At 48.4% G+C, this 13,755-nt stretch overlaps 1 protein-coding gene across 1 annotated transcript in view; it reads left to right on the forward strand.

Moving 5' to 3' along the window:
- Itga9 (integrin subunit alpha 9) overlaps positions 1–13,755 on the forward strand; it is a 268,798-nt gene that overhangs the window by 40,218 nt on the left and 214,825 nt on the right. The window contains exons 7-10 of the mRNA XM_055601549.1: positions 614–681; positions 6,441–6,570; positions 9,158–9,243; positions 11,660–11,728. Coding sequence (XP_055457524.1) covers positions 614–681; positions 6,441–6,570; positions 9,158–9,243; positions 11,660–11,728 — 353 coding nt within the window. The remainder of the gene's footprint in view (positions 1–613; positions 682–6,440; positions 6,571–9,157; positions 9,244–11,659; positions 11,729–13,755) is intronic.

Here is a 13,755-nt window from a genome sequence, read left to right on the forward strand (position 1 = left end):
GGGGACTGAACATAGGTGCTCATGCTTGCACAGCGAGCATCTTATCAATGCGGCTAACTCCCCAGCCCTGGCTCGGTTTCCTTCTGGCTCCTGGAGGTCTCCGTGTTCCTTGCAGGTGAGGTGTGGGTACACGGTAGCTATGCCCACTTCATGAACATGACCTCGTGCTGGGGCCAGTTCCCTCTTCCTCTGAATGCCCAGGAGAAAGCAGAGTGCCAGGGACTGTGCTGAGTGACTCTCTGGGAGGGTTGCCACATGAGAATGTCCACAGTATTTTATTTCTAAATCCTGTCTTAGCTCCCGGGCCCTCTAGGGACCGTGGTTCTCTCTGAAGCAGATGGCGTAATTGTCACCAGCCTCCTGGCGAACAACTGTGTCTGTCACTCCTTTTTCTCCTCCTGAATGGAGGAGACCCTCTGGGGCACTTGGCAGTCTGGCTATCCAATGGCTTCAGAGCCTGGATTTTTGAGGTCTTGTTGTCCTAAGGCTTTCTTCCTGTGCCTGGGTGGCTCCCAGGGCTCATCACAGAGGAGGCATGGAGGAGGGGCCGGATCTGCATGTGCCTGGCACATACTCACATGGCTGTGGTCTGCTCTTCTCTCCCTTCCTCCAGAGTATAAGAAGAAGTATGGGGAGGAACATGGCTCCTGCCAGGCTGGGATAGCAGGCTTCTTCACTGAGGTAGGTATCAGCCATGAGGCATTTATTTCTCTCTCCTTCTTGGTGTCTGGTCCTGTCCATCCTGTGGTTGGGGTGGCCCATGGAGATGGGATTTCTGGTGTTCTGGGCAGTCCAGCCCTGGGTAAGTAGATTCTGATGTTGCTACCAGGGGATGCGATTTAAACCTGATGAAGGGCACTAGCGGGGATGAGACCACGTGAGTGGAGGGGCCTCATGGGAAGGTTTCTACAGAGGTTGGCTTCAGTTTGAAGACATGTCAGCCGCCCGGGTGTCGCCTCACACCACTGCTGCCTCCTTAGCAGAGACTCAGTCTTACACACATCGGCTTCCTGTTTCTTCAGTTCTGGAAGCCTCTGCTCTGTCCAGGTGACAGGAACAGAGTGCGTCTTGACTGCTAGGACATTTTTAGGTACCGTTTTCCCTGTTACAAACACACTTCCGTATTTTGTGTGTGTGCATGTGTGTATGGGCGGTTTATCACAGCTCATGTGTGGAGGTCAGGGAACAACTTTGTCTCTTTCCACCATGTGTGTTCCAGGATCAAATTCAGGTCTCCAGGCCTTGAGCCGAATGTCTACACCCTGAGCCGTCGCAGTCCCCAGGGACTTTTTCTCATTTGATATCATCTCCTCTAAGTTTGTACATGTTCACGGCTTCTAGCCACATGCCCTTCCACTCCTGGCTTTGCAAGCAGTAGCATTGCTGTCCACACACGCCTTCAGGCCAAAGATCAAAAGAGCCTTTGCACTCCAAGCTCCTCTGCGTCCTGTTTAACCCCAGAGCACGTCCCAGGTGACAGCTGTCCTGTATCCTCACCTCACCCAGTGATGGCCACGAAGCCTTTTAGAAAAACCACCTGCACCCCTCACAGACTCAGTGGCCCTGGATTGTCTCCAGTGATTCCTAAAGGTTTTATAAAACATCTTATAAATTACGTTGATATGTGTGTGTATGCAAGTGAGTGCAGTGTCTGCAGAGGCCAGAAGAGGGCATCAGATCCCTGAGCCGAGCGACGGTTGGTTGTGGGCAGCCTGACATGGATGTTGAGAATGGAACGCAGGTCCTCTGGAAGGGCAGCGAGCACTCTTAACTGCTGAGCCATCTTTCCAGGTCCTGCCTTGTTTTGTTTATCACTATCAAATATACATAATACAAATTTTTCCATTTACTCATTTTTAAAGCCTAGAGATCAGTGGCTTTTAACGAATTCAGTGTCGTGTAGCTGTCACTCTTGTCACTCTTGTGTAGTTCCCCCTACCCTTCAGCCTGGGTCCTTTCTTGAGTGGTACCATATGTTTTCTGTCCAGCAGCCTGAGGGATTTTGCAAAGTGAAACCTTCCATCCTGACCCCATGGCCTCCTATTGCATGGAAGACAAGGGCCCCAGTTGCACATCATTACCCAGGGCCTGAATCTCAGGACCCAGTGCTTTTTCCTCCTGCACCACATTGAGAGGGCAAGGAAGGGAGCAGCCTCTGGCCCCAGGATTTTCTTTCTGAAGAACATCTTGGCAGAGTCAGAAGTGAAATTGTCTACCCTGTTTTCAGAGACTGCGCTATAAAGTCAAAGAGAGAGCAGTTGGTAATATAGTATCTGCTCCAGAGACAACAAAGAAAAGACAGTTTCACCAGCTTCACCCTCGAACTAGCGAACTCCAGGTGCTTTGTTTCCAACCTCCAGTAGCTTGCCACACCCCCTCTCACCAGTTCCTTTTCCTGATTCTCTGTACCCGTGATGTTCAACATGCATCCCACGGTCTCTGCGGGTCTGGCCCCCACAGAAAACAGGTGAATTAAAAACATTATAAAGTGTACCTTGGCAAGTTTGTGTATCACATTTGCACAGTTCTTAAGCATGGACGCCAAGTCCTGTTGGGAGGTCAGACAGATGGACCTACCTGGTCTACACAGAGTTCCACGCTGGGTCCTGGGTTGGCACTGCCATTTGTCATAGCTGTTGCAGTTAAGATGAAAATGTCCCTCTGCCCCCTCTATTCCATCTCATAAGTTTGCAGCCCATCACTGAGACACGCTTTCTCTCTGCATGGCCCCTCCCCACTGAGGAGCCCTTGTCATCTTTTCCCCAGTCTGGCCTCCCCAAAAGAGTGCCTCAGAAACACCTTCTACAGACAGCAAAGGCAGCGTGGTTCTGCTTGCTCAGAGCAGTGTCTTCCCATCAGCTTTTGATGAAATCTAAACTCTGTGCTTCTCTGAGCCTCCTGGGGCCCCCTGCCTCTCTAGCCTCAACTATTTCCCAACTGCTCCTGTGTACGCTGCCTCCAGCTTGCCTGTGGTTGCTGCCAGGACCTGTCACATTTTCACCGTGGGCATTGCACTGGAGTACCACACTGAGCCCTGTGCACAAGAGGGCACTATGCACAGTAAGATCCAGAGGTGTTCAGCAATTGAATTTTGGTTTACTCTGCTTTCAGTCACAAGTGTGAGGTACTGGTCTACTCACAGAGCTGCTTCTAGAATATTCTTGGGCATAGGAGCTGCCCATAGGCAGAGTTAGGGCTTGGGGGACTCAGCATGGGGCAATGTGGAGATTTCCCTTGATGAGAGAGTAAGTGTAATCATGGCAGAAATCAGAACTCTTTAAATGCTTGGCCAGGAGCCGAGGGACCAGGATTCTTGTTGGGGAGGCATCTTTTTGACCCCATCAGCTGGTAAGTTGAAGGACTGTAAGGATGTTTGCAAAGGATCAGAAGGGCAGGGTCATGTAGAAGGGGTCCAGGCAGCAGTGCAAGCTAAGGGTGACCAGAAGGAGGAGGGAACAGAGACTTAGACCCTGAGAAAGCCTCGGTGCCTTGCCATGTGCCTCCTGGGCTCTGCAGATGAGTAGGGACAGATTGTCCAGAGCACAGAGAGGATGGACAGCTCCGAGTGGGAAAACCCCTCCTTCTGCCATCTAGTTTTCCAACTCTAGCCTTTGTCTCCTAGCTTGCCTGGGCCTCGGCCTCAGCTTTGGTTCCCAGGCCTTGGCCCTGTAAAAAGCAGATCTTTGAACTCTCTGTCTCCCTAATTTCTGGAACTTCAGCTGTCTGCAACTGAACAGGAAATGTAGTTGAAAGGGTCAGGCAGGCCAGTTCCCCTCCTCTGCCCTCCTGCTGACCTCCATACTCTGCTGGGGTGAGCCATAGCTTGCTGGATGTGGTCTTGTGGGGTCAAGGCATGCCCACTGGAGATGTCTGCTTGACCTGTGGGTCAGCGTCCCTCAAGTCATCAGTCCTCTCTAAGCTGTGAATGCCCTGTGTCCTTGAGGATAAAAAACAACTTCAGCCATTTTTGTAGACTAGAGTGGCAGAGATGATGGACTCTAAGCTTCTCGAGAAGACATGGGCTGGCCCCCCATGGAGACGGCAGGTGGAAATTTCTTGGTTCTGGTTTAATAGTAGATGCTGTGCTCACTGGTGGCAGGCAGACAGAAGCTGGTGGCTCTCTTCAGGCACATCTGGGTGACACCATTCCTTGGGGAAAGGTCCATACTGTTTATTGAGGGACTGGATTTAGGCAACTGTGACTTTTGCTTGTGAGCATTTGTGTCCAGCATCAGCACTGGCTGTTCCTTGCATGACAGAGAACTTAGAACTGATCACACTTTCCTGATATTTGTGAATAGCACCAAAAGGACCCAGCCACCGTCCACAGTGAAGAGAAAGAAGGCAGACAGAAGGGTTTTCAGGAAGGCAGCATCTCCCTTGAATGTGGCCAAGAGGGTCACAGCTTTGGCTGAGCCTGTCAGTTTGGACTGGGATGAGATAGTGCGAGGGGAAGAAAAATAGGAGTTTTGTCTTTGTGATTTAGTTTTTAAATTTTTATTGTTATTATCAGTATGTGTATGTGTGTGCTTGTGTGTGTGTGTGTATGTGTGTGTGTGTGTGTGTGCGCACGCACATGTGTGCATGCATCTATAGAGGCCTAAAGTCAGCTTCATGTGCTGTTGTGCCTCAGGATCCATTCACCTTATTTTTTTGAGTCAGGGTCTCTCAACAAACCTGGAGTTTGCTGATCAGGCTGGCCAACCAGTGAACCCCAGCCCGTCCCATTCTCCCTCGTGCTGGCGTTATAGGTGTGTGCCGACACGCCTGAACTTTTCTGTAGGTGCAGGGGATTGGACTCAGTCTTAGGCCTCTATGGCCAAGCGCTTTACAAACTGATCTGGCTCCCAACCCTGCTCAGGTTTTTAAGGACTGAGATTACTTTGTTTATATACTTTGTAACACTTGAGAGGCAACAGGAGTTACTAAGTATCTATTTAGCTTTTCCTCTGGATGAATCCAAATTAGAGGAAAATAGCATCCCTCACCCAGGGCTCTGCAGAGCATCTGCAGGCTCCTGCCATCGCTCAGAGCCTTAGGACAAGCTGCAGAGAGAATTGTCTATACAATGGACCTCAGGGCATCACTCATGCTCCGGGGTGCCCTTTGTGCTTGGGCACTGATTACAATTCCTTTTAAAGCTCGAGGCCAGAAAAGGATTCTCTCACCGCTAATGAACTCATGGCTTATCTTTCAAACACTCTGAGAACTTGCACTGTTCTCACCAGTGTGAGGAGAGCAAGTGGGTTTGCATCATCACCCCCTTTTCCTGGTGAGCAAGGAAGCTTCTGTTCTTATAAAGGAAGAAAGGAGAGCAGACAGAGGACAAGAGAAAATGGCTTCCTGTAGTTGTCTGGCCCAATGAGGAAGAGACCACAAACACATGGCGACTCAGCCTCCTGCTCTGAGTCTGTGCATTCATCTAGACATGTCATTCAAAAATTTTATAATCCCAGTTAAAAACTCACGGAGTCCAAGATGGTGTCTCAGTACCTTGTGTCTCCTGTTATATTTTTACCCTATTTTGTATAACTATTTGAGTTTTAGAGACTTGCCTGAGTGCCTGCATATGTATGTGCTCCATGTGTATTCATGCTGTGTATTTTAAAAATTAATAGTTTACAAAGGAATTAGGTTTCATTGTTATCTTTTTCTGAATAGAATTTATCTTTGTTGTTTATCATTTTCTGTCTTTCTTTTCTCTTGCCCTTTCCCACCTCCAGTGACCTTCTTTCCATATTTAAATTTTTACCTATTTATCATTGTCCACGCACACACTTGATGTGTGTGTAAATGTGTGTGCCTGTGAGCACAGGTGTGATTGCCACAGTACATGTGTGCTGGTCAGCTCTCTCCCTCTACCATGGATGTTGGGGATGGAACTTGCGTGGTCAGGCTTTTGCAAAACCCTTTACCAACTGAGCTATTTTACTGGCCAACATTTTTATTGAGACAATGTCTCATGCATCTTGGGTTAGCTTTGAACTGTCTGTGTAGCCAAGGCTGGCCCTGAACTCCTAACCCTCCAGCCTCTGTATCCCAGCTTCTGGGCTGATAAGAGTGTTCCACTATGCCAGAGTTGATATGGCTGTGTTCTCAAGTACTATGCCCTCGGGTCACATGATTTAGGAAGAGCCTCAGTTGCTCACAATTCTGTGTTTTATCTTGGGGAGAAGTTAGGTGGGTCCATGGCAGCTTTGGTGGTGGCCAGAACAGGGACTTGATCTGTCACTCATTCTCCCCCATTGTTTAGCAATTCCATCCTTAGGCCTGAAAACTCAAGCTCCATGATAGACTCCGATTGTCCAGGACTTGGTACCATATATGTCGCTGTAACGAGGCATTGTAATTGCAACTCCCAGCTCTTCACTTCATTGCCACGACTGTGGCTCTCAATGCATCACCTAATCCTCCGTTTCCTTTTGGATCTCTCTCCCTAGGAGCTGGTGGTCATGGGTGCTCCAGGCTCCTTTTATTGGGCTGGAACGCTCAAGGTGCTGAATCTCACGGAGAACACGTATTTTAAGCTGAATGATGAAGCGATTATGAACAGGCGCTATACCTACCTGGGTGAGTAGCTGGGGAGTCCATAGACAATAAGGGGAACTGTGAGTGCTCACCATCACCACGAGCTTTATTAATAGAAAGCAGCAGCGGTCAGGTTTTCCATTCATCAATCCCGTTACACTTTAATTAGAGTTCCTTAACATCGAGGACATCCATGGGTGATAGAGGGGACACCAAAAGAAGAAATGCAGTCCAGACTGGGTGGTTCTGTTAAAATCTGATGGGCAAGCTTCCAGGGGAACAACCATTTCCTTGCCTTGCTTGGCACCCAATCACGTTTAGCTGGTCAGGCACACAATGAATGCACGTGGATCCTGGCTTTCTCTAGGGACCATTGTGAATGATATGTCTGCTTCATCGTCACTAGCAGAAACAGTAAGAAGTGGGAATTTCCAGAGCAGCGGGCAACCTAATGGCGAGCCTTGCTCAAAGGCTCAGGAAAGTTCTCTTATTTTTTTTTTCAGTTATTTTAAGTGTCTAGAAAGAAGACAGGCACAATTTAAATTATGCCTGGCCCTGGGCTGGGTACAGTAGTGTGTAGCCATGTCCTTGCTACTCCAGAGGCCGCAGCCTCTACAGAAAGTTTGTGGAATCAAGGACATTTGAGGCCATTCGGGACTACAGAGTGGGATACTATAGAGATAAGCTGCCTTTGCTTGTGTATCAGTACCAATTCTCTACTCTTCAATTCAGGCCTTAAGAGGACTGAAAATGAAAATAAATTATAAAGGTCATTAATGACAAAATAATGTCTTTCATGCCTGCTATATGTAGATTAAGCCAAGGGAAACTCCTGACCCCCTTTTTTTTGTGCAGAGAATTCCGTGGAAAGGCCTTGCTAGGTGGGTGTAAGGAGCTAGGGGCTTGCCAATCCAGCGTAACTGTTTTGTTGACTAGTTCAGACCCAACATTGCTTTCCAAGCTTTGAGGAGCTTCCTCATCTGGCTCCTTAATGCACCGCTTATGAAGCATTTGCTCAGTGCCAGGCTTGGTGTGTCATTTCTTCTAATTTCTGAAACAGCTTTACAAGACCGCTATTATGACTGCCGTCTGCAGTTCATAGGTGAAGAAGTGGGAAGGCATTATGTAACTTGCCAAAGTCACATGGCTTGTAGGTAGCAGCATCCATTATAAAGCCTTGGTTTCTGATGCAGGGTCTGAAGCCCCAACCCCAGGGTGTGTGCTGCGGTCACCACTTGTCTCTGATACTGAACCTCCCACTATGCTACGAGCACCTCACATCGCCGGGGCATTGTATACTTGGTGAACAGAAGGGACTCAACACTGAGTCAGGAATAAAAGGTGCGAGAGAAACACACCTAGCTGGGCGCAGTGGTGCGCATCTATAATCCCAGCACTCAGGGAGGCAGAGGCAGGTGGATTTCTGTGAGTTTGAGGCCAGCCTGGCCTACAAAGAGAGTCCAAGACAGCCAAGGCTACACAGAGAAATCCCATCTCAAAAACAAAACAAAACAAAGCAAAAAACAGCAAACAAAAAAACCCAAAACAATAGCTGGTTGGTAGCTTTAGGTTTGAGGACAGATTCTGAGAATGTTGGGACTCAAGGTTTCTCCCTGTGACCAAGCAGAGGCCCTCATCTGCTACAAGGACTAGCTTGGAGTAGATGAGGGTGGGTATCACCCTTCTCACTTTTGGGAAATGTGAGTCTTCAAGTTGAGAAAAACGAGAGATAGCCATGCTAAAGTGATCGCAGCTGCCACATACCACAAAAGTCAACATATAGTCACAGCACTAGGGGATAAGGTCATGAGAAGGCTTGGATGATATACAGCAAAGTAGACTTTTCCAGCTGGCCAGAGGCATGGCTTCAGCCTGCCAGCTAGGTATTTAGAAGGCAAGAGACATTTAAACTAAGCTCCAATGCCCGTTTCCCATTGTCTCTGGGCTCCTTTCAAAAATACGGCCACCCATCTGCTCACCCATCCATGCATCCATCCATCATGGGTGTCTTTCACTTCTCTTAAAAAGGACAGGCCACAGTTGCTAGCATCAAGTTCTCTGGAGTTGGGCAGATTGGATTTGAGTCTCACTTGCTAATCTTAGGTGTGGTTATCTGGCCATGTATTGTCTATATGCAAAAAAAAAATATTGAGATATTTTACAATATTAGGAATTGAACCCAGGGCCTTGCACATACCTAGCAAGCATTCTACCATTGAGCTGAACCCCCGAGCCCTATATTCATTTTCTTGACTCAGATGGGGTTTGCATTGTAAGGATGTAGTCATTCATGAATTTGTACATGTTAGCGTATGGACTACGTTGTTAGAATTACATTTCCACAAAGTAAGAAGCACACAGAGTATGGTTTTTTGTTTTTGTTTTTTACCAGCCTGCTTGTTCCTACAGGACAATAGGAAGGCACAGTCCTCACCGTGTGCTCGTGAGCTTGCATCTCTGTGAGACAAGCTGTTCATTATGAAAAGATTGTCAGCTTCCGTTTGCCCTCCAGAAGGCTCTGTGTCCTAGGAATCCCAAGAGCACACTGCCCAGACACCTACCTAGGCTGTGTTTTCTTATCTGACCTCCTTTCTCAAGTGTGTCCCTGCTTTCTTCCCATCCCGTTCAGGCTACGCAGTGACCGCGGGCCACTTCTCTCATCCGTCCATCACTGATGTGGTAGGAGGTGCCCCACAGGATGAAGGCATTGGAAAGGTGAGGAGACACGCCTGAGCATGGTGCAGTGCCAGGCAGAGGAGGGGAGGATGCTGCCCTGTTGGGACTCCCCAGTTTGCTGTGCCCTGAACACTCCCATAGGCTGATGAGGGGTGGGCTGGCGGGGAGCGCTCTGTCTCCTTTTGGTCACGCTGAGAGAGTTCACCTTGAAAGCTTACAGTTAGATATTACTCTTTGCCAATTCTCTTCTTTGCAACTGACCTCGTGTGTGACCTTAAGGTATTCTTCAGAGGAAGGGTGTCTGGTGGTGTTCAGACTCGAATACCACCACCTTCCCAAACCTTTACCTCGATTCTGACCTGATGAAGCCAGATCTTACCTGTAATGCCTTTAGAGCTTTGTAATGCCGGATTTTCACTTGTTCCCCCAATGTTTCAGGAAAAAAAGGATTGTGTTTTTAGACTAGTGTAAGCATGGCTAGCCTGGGAGCGTGTAGATATGGCTTTCTCTGGTGTATCTCCAGGAAGGCGGAGGACACCCTGTGGCCCAGAGTGCCCTGAGACTCTGGGAGTTATGGCCTCTAAGGGCCTAGTAACGGGAGCTGTAGCTGTCGGTAGCACTTCCGCTGGACCACTGGAGATCCGCTTTCATCTTACCGGTTGTGTTTATTACTCTTCTCACTGCTGTGACCTGTCATGCCTGCCAAGAAGCCATTTAGGGAAAGGAGGTTTTGTTTTGGGGTTGAGTCTGAGGAGATACTCTCCACCATGATGTGGAAGGCATGGCGGCACACAGGAAGCTTTGCATCCACGCGCCAGGAGCAGAAAGCTAGCCTCGAGGCCTGCCCCCCAACTCCCACCTTCAGTGAGGCCCAACTTCCCTACCCTCCCAAACAGTAACACCCGCTGAGAACCAGGTGTTTTAAACATATGAGCCTATGGGGACCTTCCACATTCAAACCAGAGTGTTGGGAAAAACTGAACAGTAGTGTAAATTTTGGGCCCATAGTCCCAAAAGTAGACCAGTGACTGTGTGGGACCGTATCACCTATGGTTCAGAGAAGTGGAAGCCTAAGTTCTGGCTAATGAGCACCTTCATCGAAAGGTCAGAGAGCTAAGAGCATCAGCTGACAGACAGGCTTCCTTGAGACGTGCTCATGACATCATCGCTATGGGTTATCTTGGGCAGGCGGCAGCAGTGGCTCCTGTTTCTGGAGGATGATGCTGTGGAGAGAGGCCCTTTGAAAGTGAAAGCAAATGTCAAGGCCAAGGCAGAGGCTGTTGGCATTGGGCAGTTGAACTCTGATAACTTCTGTCAAGAGCTGGCTCTGTCTGAGTCACATGAATTCCTCCACATAGCAGAAGAAAAAGCCCCAATGGTGGTGGCGCCATCCAGGGAGGAAGTAGGGCCACCAGACTTCTCTGTGTGACCTTTAGGATTTGTTCATATTCATTCCTGGTGTGAGAACACCAGGGCCTTCATACCAACATGCTGTTCCTCAGCCCAGGAAAGGGCCCTTTGCCCTGGCTCTCATTAGCTCATCTTTACATATTATATAACCAGAGAGGCTGCAGAGGTGGCACACTGATTCAGTGCTTGCTGTCCTCGTAGATGACTAGAGTTTAGTTCCCAGCATGCACTTCAAGCAGCTCCCAGCTGCCTGTAACTCCAGCTCTGGGAGATCTGATGCCTTCTGGACTCTCCACATAGCACATACATGGGGCATACATCTTGCAGAGAACTAGAGTTGGTTCCCAGCACCCAGTGGTGGCTCACAACTATCTGCAACTCCAGTTCCAGTGGGTCCAGTGCCTTCTTATGACCACTGTGCGCACCAGGCATGCATGTGATCTACATACACACATGCAGGCAAAACACACATATGTGTAAAATAAATCAATAAATCTCTTTCTAAAAACAAGATACAATCAATGAACTCATAGTGCTAGGAGCCCTCACACACACACACACACACACACACACACACAAATCCCACAATAAAGGGATTTTTTTTTAGTGTTTACTTGCTTCTTTCTAAAACTAAACCCATGTTTATCCACACAGATTTCATAGTTCTAAAGACTCTGTAGAATCATTTTGGGGCGGTTATCTCCAGTGTTCACCTCCACCCCAGGACTCCCAGGATTGAAAGAGTTAAAGAGAAAGCTTGTCTATCTTCAGAGAGCTGGGAGTGGGGATCGCTCAGCTCTCAATGGGGAGTCCTTCTGGGCCTTGCTGTGCCTGGTTTCGACAAACTCTGTGGTTTGGGAGCTGTGGAGACCATTTCCGCCCCAGGATTGAAGGACGCTCTCTTTATAGAGCGGCTCAGAGTTCCGTTGTCACAGTCGTGATCACTGATCAGTGTCCACACACCTGTGAGAGACAACAGGCAGACACTGATGGATATCTTTAGTCAGTGCTTTCAACCTGACTACGATTCTTTTTAAATCCATAGGTTTATATATTCAGAGCGGACCGAAGATCAGGGACCCTCGTAAAGATTTTTCAGGCATCAGGAAAAAAGGTGAGTCTTGGTGTGGTTCCTTCAAGGATGTGCATGACCTGAGGGCTCATGCTCGGGAGGAGACACAGGTTTGCACATGGCTAAGTTACAGGCTGATTTTAAAAGGTGTCATGGTGCAGGCGCTGGCATTCAGATGATGTGTGCTGTCCCTCTGCCTTTCCTTTCACTCCTGTCTCCTCTAGCTGCTCAGGTATGCACACCTTCAGCCCACAAAGATCAAGTACTGTCAAGGGCAGGCAGGGAAGTGGCCACTCAAGGGACAGGAAGACCAATCTTCCCCATTGTCTCTGTCTCATCTGCCCGATATTGCCTCCTCTTCCAATGTCCTTGACTCTCCACTGCCACTGCCAGGGGGACTGCTATCACAGAGAGAAACTTCAAGTGAACCCTCCTCAGTTCCATGTACAGGGATGTTCAATCCACAGCCTGTAGGCTGTGTGCCCCATAGGTTAATGCATCCAGCACAAAATTACAAAATTCCTTAAATACTATGAGGTGTTTTTATTTGCTTAGTTATTTGTTTGCTTGCTTTGTGTAACTATTGTACTGTCCTCAGATATGAGCTTTTTGGTAACAACGTGGTGTTCTTAGAGCGCTGAGAAACAAATAGCCACAAAGCCGTCTCTGAAGGCTGTCTTGGAGGAGGGGTCTCTTCCTGTGACAGCTACCATGTTCTTCTCCATCCCTGTTTCCCCAAAGTTTCCATTGTAACCATGAGATTAAGCCAGTAGAGTGGTTCCACGATTCATTCACATCCTTTCCCTAGTCTTCCTTGTCCTGTCTGTGTTCTTGCAGCTTAGCTCAGCAAGAAGGTGTGGCTGAGTTTAGCAGCTCAGTGGGATAAGCTTGAGGCCAGGGGGATTGTGGGGTCATGTGGAGGATGTTGGAGGCCTTTGTGGGCTCTGGGAAAAAGCTTAGGATGCATGGAATGTGGGAGGGAGATGCCAGGAGGCTTTGCCCGGAAGTTTCCCTGAGACAAGGAGAAAACAATGAATGTTCCTTCCTGGCCCACTTCCTTTGGTTTCTGCTTCATTCCTGCCCTGCCATGATCTTGCTACACACCAGCTTAGAAACATTCCATGTTGTTCCAACAGTGAATGGTATTTGGAGTTGAAAAAATCTCATATACATATAGTTGTTATTCTTTTTCTATGGTTGCAATTCTAACAACCTTAATATATACACAGTATATAATGATCATAACCTCTGCATGAAAAAAAGTGTACCCACAAACTTGGCTTTGCTTTTAGCTCTGGGAAGTGTGCTGGCACGTGTTATTTTAACATTCTCCAAACCCCAAAATATTAGCATCAGAAGGTAACCATGAAAAATTTGCAAAATACGTTTTCTAAGCAACCCTAAAGTTTGAAAAGAAATAGCTGCATACACTTTGTGATATATAAAAAAGAGCCTCCCCCTTACAAACAAACCAAGCAGGGTGTGGCTATCCTAAGACAGACGGATGGTTGTGTCCATTGTGGCTAGTGTGCCTGCATCGGACAGCATGAACACCCTTTCAGAGTGGCTGCAGAACAGGACTCTGCCCGGCGTTGCTTTCTGAGTGTCCTTCTATTGTCCTTCTGGTCAGGTTTGGAGCGTGGCTTCCAATTGTATCTCAGTGAGTCAGGTTGGGGGGGGCAGTTTGAGAGTAGATGCCGTGCAGTCTTTGAGAGCCCTTGTCTAAGCTGCCTGAGGAATCCATGCATGAGTTCTAGGGCAGACACGTGTGTTTGAATGGCTTCATCATGATGGTAGACACTGCAGGGTCACAGCCCTCTCCTTCCACCTTCTCAGTCTCCCTCCGCCTCTGCCTCCTTCCTCCCTCCCTCCTTTCCTTCCTCCTCCCTTCTTCCCTCCCTCCTTCCCTTCCTCCCTCTCTCCCTCCTTTCCTTCCTCCTTCCCTCCTTCGCTTCTTTCCTTCCTCCCTCTCTCCCTCCTTCCCTTCCTCCCTCTCTCCCTCCTTTCTTTCCTCCTTCCCTCCTTCCCTTCCTTTCTTCCTTCCTCCTTCCTTCCCTTCTTTCCTTCCT

This window comes from Psammomys obesus, unplaced genomic scaffold, assembly GCF_907164565.1.
Source record: "Psammomys obesus unplaced genomic scaffold, mPsaObe1.curated_primary_1811, whole genome shotgun sequence".
Lineage (NCBI taxonomy): Eukaryota > Metazoa > Chordata > Mammalia > Rodentia > Muridae > Psammomys > Psammomys obesus.